The sequence below is a fragment of the Miniopterus natalensis genome, chromosome 10 (assembly GCF_054644295.1).
Source record: "Miniopterus natalensis isolate mMinNat1 chromosome 10, mMinNat1.hap1, whole genome shotgun sequence".
NCBI lineage: Eukaryota > Metazoa > Chordata > Mammalia > Chiroptera > Miniopteridae > Miniopterus > Miniopterus natalensis.
In genome coordinates, this window is record NC_142090.1 from 16,040,981 (window position 1) to 16,059,327 (window position 18,347).

General features: G+C 45.4%; 1 protein-coding gene across 1 annotated transcript; it reads right to left on the reverse strand.

Annotated features, from left to right (window-relative positions):
- Nucleotides 1-329: 329 nt before the first annotated feature.
- CPA4 (carboxypeptidase A4) lies at nt 330-17,098 on the reverse strand. The gene is made up of 10 exons (XM_016213400.2): nt 16,928-17,098; nt 16,375-16,509; nt 15,192-15,290; nt 12,524-12,625; nt 11,196-11,300; nt 10,395-10,505; nt 8,839-8,929; nt 7,070-7,269; nt 5,926-6,010; nt 330-1,636 (listed from the first exon to the last, which is right to left on the reverse strand). The coding sequence occupies exons 1-10, from the start codon at nt 17,096-17,098 to the stop codon at nt 1,449-1,451; spliced, it is 1,287 nt and encodes a 428-aa protein (XP_016068886.2). The 3' UTR covers nt 330-1,448.
- Nucleotides 17,099-18,347: the final 1,249 nt, after the last annotated feature.

Here is an 18,347-nt window from a genome sequence, read left to right on the forward strand (position 1 = left end):
AAATTAATAAATTCGTATTCTGGTTTTATCATCTGCCTCATCTGAGCTCTGTAGGCGTGAGTCAGCATCCCCGAGTCTAATCAACACGGACACCGAGGATATCAAGCTCCTGAGCTGAAAAGCTAAGAACTAGACCCAGGACCAGAACGAAATCACCAAGGCAACACTGCCCTGTGGGCCCCTCGGTCTGATGGAGAAGGTCTTCCTACATGTCATGTGACACACACAAGGATTAAAATGAACTTTTGACGTTATAAAGAGCTGCATATTCAAAACCATGGCTTGGTTCCATTCAGGTAAAGGTGAAGAACAGGAGACAATCATAAGACTCATATTGAATATTTATTGGCTTAGGAGCACACACCAGATGCTGCACAAATCCTAGGCAGAAGGATAAGATTTACAGACATATTTGAAAAAAGAAAGAAAACAGGGAGGGGTGGGAGAGGGGGTGCAGATGGAACATGCTAAGGCAGAATGGAGCAAGCGGAGCCTGACGGATGAAGCCTGGCTCCGCCGTGGTACTCGTGGGCCAGGGTGCAAAACAGAAGACCCAAAAAAAACAAAGAAGGAAACACGAGGTACACTGTGTGCCAAGGCAGTGAGATTATCCAGGCCAGAGGAGTGATTTAGGACTTGTAGGGTGAGGGCAAGATCTTTGAAGTAAGTTCAAAGGGGAAGCAGAGGCGAGCCCATAGGACAGATGGGGATAATTTAGCAATCCTGCTATTAGAGCATCACGTTATCCAGGGTTTCTGGGTGAGCAGTACCTATGGTGACACAGATGCCCTTCTGGGGTCCCAGTGACACTGAGTAATAAGCCGAAAAATGCTATCGAGACTGTAGTATCTGGGAATTTGGGGCCCAGTGATGAGAAGTGACCCCTTACTTTGTATTCAGACCAAAAACATACAAACAAAAACAAAAGGGGGGCAAGGATGACCTATACTGATGACCCATACCGATGGCCTTGCAGGATTTGTTTTTCAAAGAAAAATATGTTCAAGGAGTGAGATAAACTAAAGGAAGTTCATTCTGCATCATCTTTGAGGCCAATTACATTGCTTCCCACAGAACCTACCCTGGGGTCACCAGAGCAAGGTCACCAAGCTTGACTAGTTTGGATGAGGTTAGAGAACCATCTCAGATACTTTCTATCCTAAAAGTGAGGTAGAGTGATGCCACCAGTAAGGTGTGATCCTAAGTGTGGCCTAAGGAAAGGCATATAAAGAGTTCAGAGAAAGAGCAGGACAAAAATACGGCAAGTGACAGAAACCCTTCTCTCAGGTGTGCCACCACAATGCAGGAGCTTCAGGGAGGGGCTGGCCTGTATCCACTCCAAAGCCAGAGGGCTCTGACACCCACGAGGGAACAAGCTCCCTTTAATATGGCTTCAGCGTGCGTACATACATGGGGATAAGTAAGAGTAGACAGAGAGGGCTCCTCGTCTAGTAGAGGTGGTCCCGCACATGCTCCATGATGGTCTTCAGCCCCAGCCAGGTCTCCTCTGCAGTGGGGATGATCTGGTTGGCTGGCAGGAGGAAGCCATAGTGCCCAGTATCTCTCAACTCAAAAGTGAATGCGTACTTGATGCCGTTATCGTAAGCCCAGTCAACACTGCTCCCGCTGGCTTGATCTGCAGACCAGAAGAGAAAACATCTTTGAAGCCATTTCTTTCAGGGTGAGGTGGGAAGGGGCCAGGAGTTCTGCCTGCCTGTGGTTCCTTAGGGATCCAGAGTTCTTTCTGCAAATCATTAGGCCTATGACACATAAACGTTGGCCTGATCCATATGCTTCAGGCTGTCCTGCACCATGAGGGTCTTAACTCATCTCAAATAAAGAGATTTGAAATCCTCATCTCCACTAACTCATTCCGGAGACCCCCGCAGGTCAAGCAAAACCAGTCTTTATGGAGTACGGTAGACAGCCTCCAAGATAACCCCAATGATCCTTGTCCCCTGATCGTCGCGTCCTTGTGTAGCGCCCCCCTACGCTGGTTAGGGCTTACCTGACCTGTGTAACTAACAAAAGACTGCAGAAATGAAGGTGTGTCACCTTCAAGGCTAGGCCATAAAAGATACTGTGGCTTTCACCTTGCTCTCTTTTGGATCACTTGCTCTGAGGAAAGCCAGCTGTTGTGTTGTAAGGACACTCAAGCAGCCCAAAAGAGGTTCAGGTGGTGAAGAACTGAGGCCTTCTGCCAATAACCAGCACCCACTCACCAGGCACCTGAGGGAGCCACGGTAGAAGCAGACCCTCCAGCCCAGTTGAGCCTTCAGATGACTATAGCTTTGGAAGATATCTTGACTGCAACCTCATGAGAGACCCTGAGCCAAAACCACCCAGCTACATCACTCTTGCATTCCTGACCCACAGAACAGTTTAAGAAAATCAATGTTTATTGTTCTAAGCTGCTAAATTTTAGGATAATTTTTTACATAGCAAGAGGTAACTGATACACAGGGAGAAAGCACAGCTCGTGGAACTTCCCTTTGCCAAAAGGTTGGGGAAAGACAGGGCTATTTTTCTGCTTCTTCTCAAACTCTACTAGAGTAAAAATTGGGTAAGGGTGCAAAGTGTAGGTGTCATTGAATAACAAAATAATGACGTCAATAGTAGCTACCATTTATTGTACATCTACCATGAGCCAGTCATTATACTGGAAAGTTTACATATATGATCTCATTTAACCTTTAAAAACCCAATGAAGCCCTGGCCAGTGTGAATCGGTAGTTGGAACCTCGCTCACACACCAAAGGGTCGCAGGTTCGATTCCCGGTCAGGGCCCTTACAGGAGGCAACTGATCAATGTGTCTCTCTCACATCGATGTTTTTCTCTTTCCCCATCCCTCCCTCCTTCCACTCTCTCTAAAATATCAATGAAAAAATATCCTTGGTCGAGAATTAACAAAACACAACAACAACAAGGGGAGGCATTATTGACCTTGTTTCTCAGATGAGGAAATCCAGGCTTAGAATGGGTAATTTACTTAAGGAAATACAGATGGAAAATGACAAGGGTGGAATTTAAACCCAAGCCCATCTAATGATAGAGCCCATGCTTTCTTCAACCTACTTCTAGTCCTTTTGGTATATTACATGTCAGTTAAATAAATATATGGGTCCTTTTGTTTTTCCATTGTTCCTGTGGGTTGTTTCTCATGATACCATTTGTGATTTTTCTAGAGATGCTGGTTCCACTGAGATTACCTGCTGCACTGTGATTATGGAACATGCTCTCCTACACTCTCTGAAATCCTTGTGTGGTTTCCATAGCCTTTCTCCAGCCTGAGAAAATGCTGAGTTAAAAACAGGCAGTGGTACCAGAGGTTTCTAGAGGTTACATACACAGCAAGCTCAAGTATTTCAGAACACATTTTAAATTCAGAAAGGAGGCAAGAAGACCTCCTCTGAGCAAAGTGATCAAGTTTATGAATTCCACTTTATTTGGGTCCCTATTCAAAGTCTATCTACTCTTTTTTAAAAAATACACAAATGGGATCATACTATTTACACTGATCATACTATTTACGCTATTTTTTTTTTTACTAACATTTGAAAATTATTGCCTGTTAGCACATATAGGCCCACCTCAATCATTTAAGGGCTGTTTCACTGAACGATGCATCAGATGTGTTTTTATCCAGCATTCTACTGATGGACATTTAGATGCTCAGCAGTCTTTTGTGGATTACCAGTCTTCTGTGACTATAACCAATGCTGTCATGACCATCCTTAATACCCACACACGCCCAAAGGACTTGTTTCCAAACCCTTAGTAGATCAAAATCAGTAAGAGGAAAGGAAAGCGTAGCTGGAGGCAGTTGCCCGAAAGCAGTACAGCCTGACCAGAGGAAGGAGACATGAAAACTCTAAAAAGCAATCACAGAATTAAAGAAGCAAAACAGGCCAGGGCTGTTTAGCACAGGGATTAACTAATAGGGCACAGTAGGCCTTCAGGATATAACAACTGATACTCAGGAGGTCACTGAGTCATAAAGAAAGGAGCTTAGCCCTGGCCAGCGTGGCTCAGTTGGTTGGAGCATTGTCCTGTACACCAAAAGATGGTGGGTTCAATTCCCGGTCGGGGCACATTCAGGGAGCAGCCAATCGATATTTCTCTCTCTTTTTCTCTCCCTCCCTTCCTCTCTCTAAGATCAATAAAAAATAAAAATAAAATAAAATAAAAATATAAAAAGAAAGGAGCTTAAATCTCTTCTACATGCTCTTTTTAAAAAGGCAGGAAAGTGTGAAATCCATTTTAGAATGATTTTCATTGATTTTAGAATAATTTTCATCTAAAATGGTAAACCTAAGAAAAGGTCCTGCTCTTGAAGGGCAAATGTCAACTATTTGTGTAACTCCAACCCATGGAGTTGGAGTGTTAGTATACAAAACTTGATTACATTTTTCAAAAGCAAGGAGGGCAGATAAAGCTTATAAAGAATGCAGAAAACGGGCTCTTGAAAGAGGTAGGAAATAATGTCTCCTGGACAACACTCAGAAGAGCCTTCCTCCTCTTATGTTGGCGGAATCTGATAGTATCTCTTGATTTTGGCACAGCTAAGCTGGGAGAAGAATGCATTTGATGTGAGAGGACAAGGCCATGCTTTAAACTGGTATTTGACCCAAAACCCAGGATCCTGGTGGCCCACAAAGATCTTCTGAACGGTCCTCCTCAGAAGGTTCCTACCAAGTCTGTTTAGCTCCCTTTGGTCAGGGATTTGATTCTGACTAATGAAGCAGAAGATGCAGAAACTCTCCTGATGTGTTGGTTCTCTGAGGAGTTCCCATTTAACAACACTAATAATAATAAACCATGAATAATTAATGAATTGTTGCAATTAGCAACGCAAACACCAACATCATGCTAACTGCCTGTGTAGCATGGCGGCTTATGAAACACAGGTGAGGGCTGAGATCAGGGATCAGAGATCCGAGATCCGAGATCAGAGGACCTGAGGTGAGATGAAGAGTCTTCCCAGAAGAGGAAGACTGAAGGGGACAGCTAGTGGAGGGTAAAGCAGGTAGGCCGGGAGACTGAGTTACAGTACAAATACAGTATCAGCAACTCTGCAGGGGCTCTGAGGGGATCAACTGCTGGGAACCACAGAGGAGGCTCTAGCGGGGGAAAAGAAGGGCAGCAACTTAAAAGGGGTCAGAGCTGAGCTCCCCACATTTGAATGTACATTTCCCGTTTATAGCTAAGGCCCTGGAGAATGATCATTTTTCTTCAATTTTTTAATTTCCAGGTCAGACTCACAAAATACAGGGACTGGAAGGATCTCAGCAGGAATAGAGTGAATCACTCAGATGAAATTGTTCACTGAAAAACCATAACAAAGGTTATTTCCTCAAAATGAGGTTGAGGTTGTAGGTTATGAGCCTCAAGACCAACTTCAGATTTGGGGTCTTGGTAGAGTTTTGGTGTGGGTTTTTCTTCTCTCTCTCTTTTTTTTTTGGCTTGATGCTAACCACTGTTGGGAGGACCCCCTAACCCATTCCCACCCTGCCACACTTTAACACGTGTTCATTTCTGAAAGCAAGATGAGGGAGTCTCATTCACCCCACGACCACCACCTGAGTCTGCCGAACCAAAGTTGGGTTTTCATTGAAAATGGAATGATGGGCTTGAGGAATTTTTGAAGAATCATGTCAGGGTCTTTAATGGAAGTTAAGGAATGCAGACTCTACCATGCTGGCAGGACAAGTCATCATGGGCACGTGATAAATGGCATGATAGTAGCGATGATGCTGATGATGACTGCCTGCAACAGCGACTACCACACAGGCTTGACATAACTTCAGTCTATTACTAACAACAAAAACAATCAGATTACAGCATAGGAAATCTAACTTGCAGCTCTTCCGCGCCATTTCAAGTTTCCTCTCAAAGCCTTTTCTAAATAATAAATAAATACTTACAGACAGTGGTGGAGGTAGAACCCACTTGGTACTGAGTGCCAGACAGGGAAGCCAGAGCTTTGGCCGCACTCCTCGCCACCTTGTCCTAGGAGGGTGAGTCAGCAGAGTGAGAAAGAGTGGGTCCCGCCGCCTGATGTTCCTCAGCTGCTCTGCACTGCAATGGTTTGGAAGATTCTCGGCCATTCCCCCGATTGTCCCTTCTGGTCTCCTCTTCTTTCCCATCCAACTAAAGTCAAGGCCTGATTACAAAGTGAGGGGAACCCCTTCTCCCATCACATCCCCAGTTCTTAATTCTAGTCTGGGGAAGTGGGTAGAGAAAGGTGAAAGGAACGCATATGCACCTTGAAAGTGTGTGTATTATACACTCAAGCGCTCCAAAGGCCTGCACACCAGCCAGTTAGGAATCTAGCACAGGCACTACATCACCTATCCCAAGGAAATGGAATGTTGCATTCATGAACATGAGGGAAGGCCAAGGACGTTCAAGAGAAAACCTTCTAAGAGTTGGGTATTCCAGAGTGGAGGCAGAGAGGGGAGCTGCCATATATGGATGCACATTACAGAGAGTGCCTACTTGAGACCAGAATGTAACCCACACCCAGCCAGGAGCTCTGTATCTGCTGGGTGGTTTACTGGTTAGCTGGGGCCTGGGCAGAGGAGCACGCTAAAGCCGACTGGCACGGGGGGAAAGGCTGCAGTCACTCGGCAGATGCCAGCCCAGCTCCAGCAGTCCACCCTCTGTGCCTGTTCACTTCCTAGGGTGAGTCGCTGTATGTGACACAGAGCACCCCTAGGCTGTGGCCTGCACCCGACTTAAACTCTACCTTAGCTGGAGTGAGGAGCACATCCCCCTCACCCAACACTGTGCCACCCCCAGCTCTTGGCAAGCAGTGGGTCTGCAATAAGCTTTGGTCAGAAAGACCCGTGAGAAGGAAAGGCATGGTTCTTGGAAGTCATGGCAAGCACGGAAATAAAGGCACCGTCTTCTTCCTACCCCCAGGAGGTTGGATAGGAAGGGAAAGAAGACTGGGCCCTTAATAAGCCTATGCTCCCGGACTTTCCCTATAATGCCGTAGAACCACCACCTTGGCAGCAGCTAAGTTAAGCAGACCTGGGGCTGGGTGGGAGGCAGCCCATCACTCACCAGCTCATCAGCATCTCGGGCCTTTTTGACAGTGTATGCATATGGATACATCAGCAGCTGCGAGTAGCTGTGCAGGTCGATGAAGCATTTGAAATTCCCATGCTCTCGAATGAAATCTGCCACCGCTTTCACCTCCACTTCCGAATTGGCATGGGGTCCATGGTATACTTCGGAGCAAGGATTGTCACTGGCTCCCCGTCCTGTGGGGGGCGGCCCAAGCAGAAACATTAATCCATAGGCCAAGAAAACAGAAATGAAGGATCCACAGCCCAGAGGAGGGGCAGAAGGTATTGGCAATGGGCAGGTCACTACTACGTACCCCTAAGAACCTAGCCCATGGTGTGTGTATATCAAGTGGAAGGTGCAGGAATAGAAAGTCAGGGTGTTGGATCTGCCAGAGCTGAGAAAGAAAACTAGCAGACTCCTTTAAAAGGGTAGAGTTGACCTTGTATTGCATCATTAGCAATTGTCATAAATAATTAATATCATACTTGACAATGAGATGTAATTAATAAGTATTCTAGATAATTAATATGAGTACCAATTAATAATGAAAATGACTCCATTTATTCTGGTGTCAGCTCATTCTCTTGGTTCAGAACTTAATAGCAAAGCACTGCCAAAATAATCTATTGTTGTGGCTAAAATCTCTTGATTATTTGATAGGTGTTAGAAATACTGTGTTCAATATTACTTCACAATACAGTTCCCCTAGGTATCTGGTGTGTGTAAAACCACCCCAGCTAAGGAATATCTGACCTAACTTTGTATCAGCTCCTTTCCCACAGTCACATTATTTTTCACCCAATGGTTTGTGTGGTATTTCTAAGCAAGTAAAATAAGTACATTAAGAACAAAACATCTGAGGAACAGTGCAAGAGAACTATTCATATTTGGAATTGCAAGGTGAGTTTAGATCCGAACTCTTAACCATAAACTCGAGGTGTCTCTGAGCTTCCACTGTCGCATTTCAGATACTAAAATTCACTCACTAGGTAGAAAGAATTGTAAATAAGATAATATATGGGAAAGTACCTGACACGCAGTTGGCACTATTGTGAGAATGATTTTAAATAGCAGAAACTCAGAACCCACGTCTCCTAATTCTCATTCTCTTTCCATCACATCAAAGAGCTGAGGTTTATATTTACATATCTGAAGGTAGACCACAGATCTTGCCTGTCACAATAACAGTGCTTGCCCTGGCTGGCGTGGCTCATTTGGTGGGTGTGTCATCCCGTACACCGAGATTTGGCGGCTTCGATTCCGGTCAGGGCACCTACCCAGGCCGCGGGTTCAATCCCCGGTCTGGGCGCGTATGGGAAGCAACCAATCGATGTTTCTCTCTCACAGTGATGTTTCTCTCTCTCCCTTCCTCTCTCTAAAAGTTAATAACATATAATATAAATAAATCTCCTTGGGTGAGCATTTAAAAAAACAACAACAGTGCTAACCGCTCTCAGTTACTCACCCAGGACAATCTGGGGTGGCCAGGGTATAAGGAAGAGGCGTGGATGTATGTATCTAAGACTGTGATGGTTTTTAAATATTAGTGTCCTCTCAGGAGGACAGGAATTGCTGAGTTGTTCCGTTTCAAAATCACAAAAGAAAAAGTTAGAAAACAACAACAAGACACAGAGGACATATGAGATTTGCCCAAGTCTCTCAGTGAGTCAGCAACAGAGCCGCCTGAAGCCCCGCCAGCTTGGAGCCCCATGGACTAGGCTAGCCAGGAGTAGCAGGATTTGAAAACCGGCTCCCCAACCTACCAGCAAAACTTGCATTCCAATTTCTATTTGGATCAACACCAATGCAGGAGCTTCCAGGACTTCGGGATCGTGTCTTCCTCCAAAGTCGGTTCTGAAAAATCCACCAAGGAAGGAACAAACATCCAGAGATAAGTCAGGGCACAAGAGAGGTGAAAGTTTTCTTTGGGGACCAAAGACGGAGACGGGCACCATGGATGGGGCAAGCTGCTTACAGTTCTCCCTGGAGGATCATTGGGGCTCCTGTCCTTTCACTCCAGAAGAGGAGGCTGAGCCCTTCTGGCTCTGAGAGAAGGACCCCCCCCCAAATGTCCTGATGAGAACTTTATAATATAAAAACCAGGCTTTACACCACCTGAACTCACTGAATAATTTTTGGCTTTGGTAAAAGTGGGAGAAATGAACCTTATGCACCTGAATGATCATTGATATGATTGGAAGTGCACAACTATTGTACTATTGCCTAAAACCTTAATCTGAATCCAACCAAGCCTCCAGGTCTGACTACCAGTACATAGGGAATGCGGGGATAAGGGAACGAATTATATGGCACACAACAAAGAAGCCATCAGGCAAATTTAGAATGTGAGACATTCTACAGGACAATTTATTTGGTTTCTCTAAAAATGAATAATATTTTTTAAAGACATGTGGGGGAGTTGGGGGAGGCTGCCGTTACTGAATTTGAAAGTCTGCAGAGCCATAACCAAATGCAGGCACAGGCCCTGGCTGAGTGGCTCAGTTGGTTGGGCGTGATCTCGTGCACTGGAAGCTTGCCTGTTTGATTCCCAGTCAGGGCACATGCCCAATGCAGGGCATGCAGGATTCTCACATTGATATTTCTCTCTCTTCCTCTCTCTCTAAAAATCAATTTTAAAAGTCTTTTTTTAAAAATGCAGGCACAGATCTTATTTGGGTCCTGATTTCAACAAAATGACTTAAAGAATTTCCATTACTGCCCAGCCGGGCGTGGCTCAGAGGTTGAGCATCGACCTGGGATCCAGGCAATCAGGGCACACGCCCGGGTTGTGGGCTGCAGCCGGTCAATGACTCTCTCATAATTGATGTTTCTCTCTCTCTCTCCCTCTCCCTTCCTCTCTCTGAAATCAATAAAGATATATTTGAAGAAAAAAAAAAAAAAGAATTTCCATTACTTTTTAAAGATGATAGTGGTATGGTGTTGGTTCTTTTGTTTAACTATCATTAGCTAGTGATGTGTACTAAAGAACTTTTGGGTGAAATAACCTGATGTCTTAGATTTGCTTTAAAATACGCCAGGAGAAAAATGTGTGGGAGGGAAAGAAATAAAAAAAAAGGTTGGTAAGGTGCTGATGATTGTTCAAGATCCATGTAGGAAGTTCATTAGACTATTCTCTCTAAGAAAAAATATTCGCTGGTGATTCTCAGCTCAGAGAGAATGACTGAAAAATGAGACCTCAAGGAAGCTTACAACATGCACACTGTGGAAGTTTTCTCCAAGGTCATGCAACTATTTAGTGCAAAGCAAAGAAATCAACAAACAAGTCTTAACTCCAAGCAGCCTATTTGGTATTACTCACTTGAGTGTGCGTGTATACATATCCATCAGGGTTGGCCACAGGCAACAAGAACACATCCATTTTCTCCAAGATGGAGGTGATGGCTGGTTCCTTCCCGTAATCAGATACAATCTAAGCAGAGATAACAAGTTTGTCGGCTGTGCTCTCAAAGGCTGGATTGTTAGGTCTAAGCCTGTATCTTCTGCAGACGCCCAGCTCCTGGAACAGCATCCACCCTCTGCAGCCTCCCTGCCGCCTTCAAAGACACAGCTCTCTGAAAAGCCCTGAGCACCTGAAAACCTGGGGACATGGCTACATGATGACATCACTTGGGCTGTCTTTCCTTCCAGGGGGTAGGAAGCGGGGAGTGGAAAGCCACACATCATAACAGTTATTAGGAATCTGAGCCCCCTGCCAGGCGTAGGGAAGATGGGTCCTCCACACCGCCACCCCTCCTCTCCCAGTGCTGGCTTAAAGTGGGCTTCCCAGAGGGACAGGCAGACAGCGTGAGGTCCCTGAGGGCCTGTGGGGCTAGGAAGGGGCTGAAGGCAAAGCTCATCTGAGTGTCGCTGCTGACAAGGCAGCTCCCTTTCTGCTGGCTATGGGTCAGTGTTTCAGGGCCACCTCTGCAGCTCATTAGTTCTCACTGCCATGAATGCACAGTAGCTTGACCAAGGGGTTCTGACCTTTTGCTTCTCCAAAATGAAAAGGCCCCCAGCCTACTGTGTCTTCCCACCTCCTCCCCTGGGCCCAGCTTCATGGGAGGCTGCAGGGGAACCCCAGGTCCACCAGAACCCTCGCCTAAATACCAGGCGACATGACCTTCCTTGCAGTCCACATGGCCGTGGCCTGTGAGATCCACTCCCGGGAATGAATGCCTGCATTCAGCCAAATGGCGGGCCGCTGACTGTCATTTCCAGTGCTGAACTGTGGGAGGAAAAAGAGGCCAGAAAGTGACCCTCCTGGCCGGGTTCTCAGCTCACCTCTCGTCTCTTCAGCTTGCTCCCATTCATTTAACCCATTTAAGACAATTGAGAGACCAAACGTTCCTGAGGTCACCATGTATTTATCAGTTTATCCGTGACTAGGGAGCTTAATTGACTGGCTGGCTGGCTGGCTGGAGGGGTTGGAAGCAAAAGGGAAGGGGAAACAATTGCTATTGTGAATGACAATGCCAGTGTGATTAGAGATAATATTGTGTCTCTTGAAAAACCTCAAATGGTATCCCAACAGAGAGAGACAAGAGTGCATGAACCAGCCAGTTCTGGTTGATGAAATAAATGAATTCAGTTTTAAAAAGAGGACAAGGGGGTTCACTATCACACCAAATGGCATTAAATGAATTCTGGCTCCTGCCTTTTAGTGTCCCCACTCCCCACCCAACAGAGCTTGGTGCGAATGAAGCCAGGGTCACAGATCGGCAAATAAGATTATTTTAGCAAGCAGCTCAGCAGCAGGCCTGCTCCTGCTGGTAATTTACCCATTGCTATCAGCCTGGGTTCTTCAGGGGTGACATGAAGCTAAGGGTTTGACAAATTCTTAGCATCATCAGCCATTCCATGGTTCGTGTCTCCAGATTCTTTTTTATTCATTAGGCTGGATTATTCGTGTAATTTATGCTACTGCCATAAATTCTCTACCTCCTTTGCTAATGTAGACCTGAATCTGTTTGAAATATCTAGAAATTAGGCTTTGCGCAGCCCAAGGATCATAGGCTGGGCTTAAAATTACATCAGCCCTAAAATTAGCTTCCTAGATTGCTTTTGCCCCTAGAAGCTGAATAGAATTTGTAGAACTAGCCCAATTTGTCTTGCTATTTACAGAAGGCGGGAATGAAAGAAGAAGACTGTGTGGCCTCTATGAGAGCTTTCTGGAATACTAACCTCCTCCCCACCCCCACTACCTCTGGTCTGAAGGCATCCCCTTAATCATGCCTTTTAAGTCAAAACCTGGAATTCTAATGTGCAAGTAAGAGAATGTCTGTTGGAGCAAATTCGAACCCTGGTAGACAGCTCCCAACCTCACCCTCCTCCCTGAAGTCAAGGAGGTCCTAAAAAGCTGCCTCTGGCCAAGGTCTCATAGCTGGGTCCTGGGCACAAGGAACCAGGAACCCATGTCCAGTTCGGCCCTTCAAAGAGCATGGGGCTCACCTTCAGTACATACATGGGCCGGTTTTCAAACGAACGCCCAATCTTCACCCTGCTCGCCAAGTCAGGAAAGTCTCCGGCAATGCTGTCCATCTCCTGATAAATCTGAAGTGTAAGAAAGTGAACCCAGGGGCATTTTTAAAATTTGTTCAGCTTTGGGTAGGCATCTGTGAGCTTTATGTTGTTGATCTTAACGATTTCTTCCAGCCCCCTAACCATGGGGTTGACAATATAATTGGCATGGAATGCTTATTCTTGAAGAACTGCCTAAAGAGTGTTTTTCTATAGTTTTCTAGAAAATAATACATTTGTACCCATCCACAAAATCATAGTCCACTATAACTAGTTCACTGCTCCAACAATGTGGCCCTTTGCACCATACTAGACTGGATAAATAGCCTGGTCCCATTTAGCCCAGGTTCTTGGAATCAGTGCTCTCCAAACTTTTTTGATCACTTTCTCTATCAGTTAAAAAAACATTAGCATGCACTATATATATATATATATGTAAAAATATAAACAGAAGTTGTAATAGTTTCTTCCTCCATCCCAGTGGACAGGCTTTCCAGTTTGGAGATGATTCCTGCCTGCAAAGGCTTCAAGAGAACAAATGAAGAGCTGTAAATCATGGCTGTGAATGATTTAGAGTTGCTCAAACCTTTTGAAGGTAAAAAGAACAAAATAAATTCATATTTAGATCTTAAAATTGGAAGAAGCACCTTTACAGAGGAGGAAAATGTGCAATCAATACGTAGAATAAAATCAAGCTTAAAGGGTTTATCAGAGTTGCAGTCAATATGGCAAATGGAAGCAAAAAAACACCCCCCAAATACATAGGCAAGCCAGATAAAAACACAATGAAAATTATTCACAGCCAAGTTAAAAAGCCAAAAGGGGGGAAAGTGCAGGTGCCAGAAATGAAGAGGGCACAAGCTGGCAGAGTGGGGGGCAGTGGAGGAAGCCCACACATCCGCCTTAGGTGCCGAGGGCTTACAGCAAACCAGGACTAGGGATAGAGAGCACAGGGCCCAGCGTGGGGCAAGGAGCTAGAATTTGAGAGCTGGGAATTGGCAACTGAGCCATGAAAAGGGCCTGGAAACTCTATCCGCTGACCCTAGAAAGTGGAGCAAGCCGGATGCCTGCCCCAAGCCATGAGAGGAAAGAGAGTCACCCAGGAAAAATTAAAACACCAAACTGAGTCCAGCTGGAGGGGGGAGGGTGTCCAAATTCACATTCCCAACATCAGGGGAAAACTAACCTGAGAAACAAACAAAAATAACAGCAACCACAACACACACACACAGAGTCTGAAACTAGAAACCCTGGCAGAAACAAACATCAAATTCCCACTAGGGAACTAAGACTTAAGTGGCTGTAGGATACGAGCTCTTAAAAGCTGTTTTTAGAAAACACTGCATGCGATCAAGCCAAGAGAAGACGATGGTAGCACCAACCCACAGTAAAAGGCCTCTCGGGGAAGAAGAGATAGCTGTAAACCAGATGACAATGGCACCTGAAGCCAGGGAACAAAAAGCCAAAAGCCAGTGTATCGCAAGTGAGGCCCCCGAGGCAGGCAAGGGAGCCCATGGAGTTGCCGGGGTCTTGGGTGACATTTGCAACTGGTTAGCTCAGCTAGGAAGTGCCCGGATAATGAAGCTAACATCATGGATTTAATCCCTGTTTGGACCCTGAGCTCTGCTTTCGTCTGTGGCCCTGGCCTGAACTCCTAACTTTGTCCAGCTGTTTTGCAGATGTATGTCATTGATCACAGGAAGGATCAAGGGGCAATGCAGATGGAAGTGTACACAGTAAACAAAGCTACTGATAATCATGGGAAAGAAAGGCAAATAGTTGGTCAGCCTTTGAAATAACCCCTCCCTGGAAGAAAAACAACTCCAAGTATATGTTTCATGAAAAGCATTCCCGGAGCACCATCTTTGGATGTAAAGAACAACATGCATTGAGGCGTGGCGAGGAGAATGCCAATATAGATTTGGAGAGTGTTCCTAAACTAGTAGTTTCCAGATTAATGAGGAAGACACAGAGGGACATAACAGAACTGTATTATACGTGATGCAAGTCCATTCTGTTTGCTCCTCTTGACTCCTCAAGTTCCAATATTGTATAAAATTATTCTGCTTCGAGTTTTTCATTTGAAGGGTTGGCTTACCTTGAAAGTCAGTCATCTATACAAAGTGGTTTCTAACTAAACACAGCACGAAAGTGCATTATGGAACAAATGTATGTTGTAAGTGGTCATGATAAATGACTGGAAATGCTTGGTTAACCTTGAAATAATCGCTTGTCTATTTGCCTGAATAAGTAACATTTTAACTTGGGTGAATAAACTATAAGGATCGTGGTGGGGTACAATGAGGTTAATTTACAAGCAGAGGAAATGATCGCCGGTGTTGCATGGCTTCCTTTAAGGGCTTGCTTAAGAAAACAAGGACGCATGTGGGAGAAAGGGTTCAGTTTGTCTTTTCACTGTGCTCTTGGGGGCTGGTGAGCACTGAGCACCCAAGAATTAGAAAGGAATCAAAGTGGACACGTTTTAGCCCCTCGGGGAAGGGCTATCATGCTGGGGACAAATACCTCCTGAAAGCAAGGAAAGGGGTCAGAAAACCCAGGAGACTGTAACCTTGATCTTAATCTGCTCTGAAACACTTACAGCGTCCAGGGAATGATAGGCCCCGTAGTTGAAGTTATTCCCGCTCCGTTCTTGCTCTTCGTTGTATTGCATTTCTTCATCTTCTTTGTCTAAAAGGGCCTAAAACAGACATGGCAACACTGTGAAGTGGTCCGTTGGAGATGGAGGCTCATGTTTCCGCCTTTTCTTGGCCCACGGGCCAGCCAAGACGGCGGCACCTTCAGCGCACAGATCAAACAACACAAATGCCAAGGTATAAAGGGAGGTCAGATATCTTCCACATGTCTATAAAATCTTACTCCTTGTTGCCCATCGGACGTCACCCCATTCTAAACCCACTTACTCCCGGGAAGCAATATATATGCTACTTTGTTACTCTATACTCTGAATTCTCTAGACATCAGCCCGCATCTGGTACCCAGTGCCTCTGAAATACACAGCTTGGGAAACCATTCAGAAACAAAGAAATTCTTATAACCACTCATACTTTGAAGGCTCCTGGCAGATGTCTATGACATGTGAGGATGATTAATAAGCTCACAGCTGCTCACGCCATCAGGAAACTCCCGGGCCAAATCACCAATTAGTCCATAACCCACCTCGGTGAAGGAGAGAACCTGAGCCAGACACTATCCTGCTGTTCAGATACAGGTCGTGAGGCTGGTGCCTGGCTAAGCTGGTGATGTTCCCTCTGCTGGGGGTTGTTGGTGACATTCCCCTTTTCTCAAAGGATGCTTTTTATGACTGGTCTCCAACTCCCGCCCCACTCTGTCCTTCCCTCCTGACTTCAAATAAGAAAAGGGAGAAAAACTTAATACTTGTGGACATCTCTGACAACCAGGCACTGTTAGACATGTTGCATACACTTAATCACTTTTCTCAATAAATCGTAAGAAGTAGTTATCACTATTAACATTGTAAAAATGAAGAAACAGAGGCTCAAGAGGTAAAATGCTTGTCCAAAGTCACACAGCTAGCAGTTAGCAAAATCAGGGTTTGGATCCAGATCTGTCTGATTCCCCACCCCATGTATGCTCCTCTACTAAACATGCCCCTTTAACAAGCCATTGCACTTTACTTCCAAGTACTTCAACGTCTTCAACTATAAAATGGAGGAAAATGAGACCAGAACTTGGAAATGTCTCAGGTCCACTCTGGCTGCTTTGTCCTGTGCAAGACAAGTAGGGGGCCTTAGTTTACCCACCTGCAGGTCTTCAATGGTCACTGAGTAATCAAAGCCTTGAGACTTGAGGAAGAATTTGACTGGCTGTAGGCTGACGGATGGGACCAGGACATCCACAGGACTACCCAAGGTGGAGGAAGATTTCCAGAGGTTGAGCTAAAGAGAAGAGAGAAACCAGGTTGAAGGCCAGTTCAGGTAACAGGCATAATGAGCCAGCTCATTCTTCTAGAACAACTGCCAAAAGTCAGAGTGACACCTGAGGAGCTGGGTTCTGCCCAAAGGCAGACTTTGCCCATTTCACAATTGTATCTGGTCAGACCTGTCCAGCAGGCAATGCCCGGCAAAGCCCAAGAAGTAATAATGTCAACGGCAGATGGGAAGATGGAGCCCACTGCTGAGGCCTCCCACCTCCCAACACTGCTACAATATATAGCACTTCTCCCCCCGCCAACCCTCTCAATCATGGAAACGCATGTTGACTGGGACAGAAACTCTCCAGAAATAATGTCAGTGGTGCAAGTCTTCTCCCACCAAAATTAGAAAATGCCCAAGAGGTCTAGAAAGAACCAGGTACCTTAAAGTTGTCTAAATTCACTAGCTCGTTTAGTTTGCTGATCTCGTCTCCATTTCTGACGTTAATCCTAAAAACTTGATCCCTGGAGAAAGAAAAAAAGAAAAAGAAAAGCAAAAGATAATGGTGAGCTTTCGGCTGGCAAATAATCCCCAAGTCTACTATCCCAGACATAATTGCGCCGAATGAGAGGAAATGGTCTAGCCTTTGGTTATAATGTATAGCCATTAAAAATAAGACTACGTGGCTAATATGAAAAAGTGCTTATGGTATAACTTTAAGGAAAATATTAAGTGAAAGAGCAGGACACAGAATTGTATGTATGCCATGATCACAAGTATGGAAAAAGCAGATGCATTGGAAGAAAAACAGACAACGGAAATACAGCAAATGCTGACAGTGCTTGTGTTCGGGTCGTGGAATTATGGATGACTGACTTTTTTCCCCCTTGTATCTGTTTTCTGTAATGTGGTCATATTACTTTATAATGAAAAACATATATATTTTGCAGAAAGGAATGTTCCTGAGCTACACGCGAAGCTAACTCAAGACATAAAGAAGCATTTCTTCACTGTCAGGGGCTAAGACTGAAACAGCCCAGCGCACAATGCAGGGTGCAGATGACGCTTTGTTGAGTTGTACCCCTGAAACCTGTGTGGTTTTGCGATCCAACGCCACCCCAATAAATTCAATTAAAAAATAAAATTTAATTAATTTTAAAAAAAGAAAGAAACAAACTCTGGCCTAAGGTCCATGCTGAAAAGAGCCAGAAAAGAGAACAGATCTTCCATCCCTGAAGGGTTAGCTATTTTCCTCTTAGCAAAAAGGGGAGAGGCTGGGTGTTCTTTCAATCTCTTCCAGTGCCAGAACTCTATAAAAATTCGAATTAGGTAAGGGCCAAGGTGCTGGGGCTGACCCTGCGATTCAGTCCTCCCAAGGGGACCCTGAGAGGGCCCAGAGGGAGCCGGCCAGTCCCGAGCCCCCCTTCATCGTTTGTCCTGCACTTGTTTCATATACACGGTTCAGCATCCACGGCAGCGGCAGGGGTAGAGGCCCCCCGAAGACCTGTGTGTGGGTGGGAGAAGTACAAGCCTGAAAAGCTGCCTTTGTGCTCTCAGCCGGCTCAAGTAGCCAGGGGAGCCATTAGTCTGTTGCTAGGTGACGGGCCCAATGAATCTGCACTCAACACTGTCACATGCGTCATCCCTTTGACACGAATGAATGCAGGAAGCGCTGGTGGAGAGAGCTGTGGGCTGAAGGACCTGTTGACAGAGAAAATGGCTCTGTCACAGGGAGCTAAACGTGCAGCCTCACGTGGCAGATCGGCACCTCCCCATCAGGAAGCCAGCTCAATCTGGATGGGCTCTCGGGGTGTACCTTTGTTCTGGGGGGTTCTCCGGGATCTCTGGGGGTATCTACTCCA

Bases quoted from the DNA above. Each gene is read 5' to 3' on its own strand.
- CPA4 (XM_016213400.2), bottom strand. From the start codon at position 17,098: ATGTCTGGGATAGTAGACTTGGGGATTATTTGCCAGCCGAAAGCTCAC. The intron at 11,301-12,523 runs GTGAGCCCCATG...TTCCTCCCACAG, and splicing joins GGCCCATGTATGTACTGAAG to TTCAGCACTGGAAATGACAG. The intron at 1,637-5,925 runs GTAAGTATTTAT...TCTGGTCTGCAG, and splicing joins TTCTACCTCCACCACTGTCT to ATCAAGCCAGCGGGAGCAGT.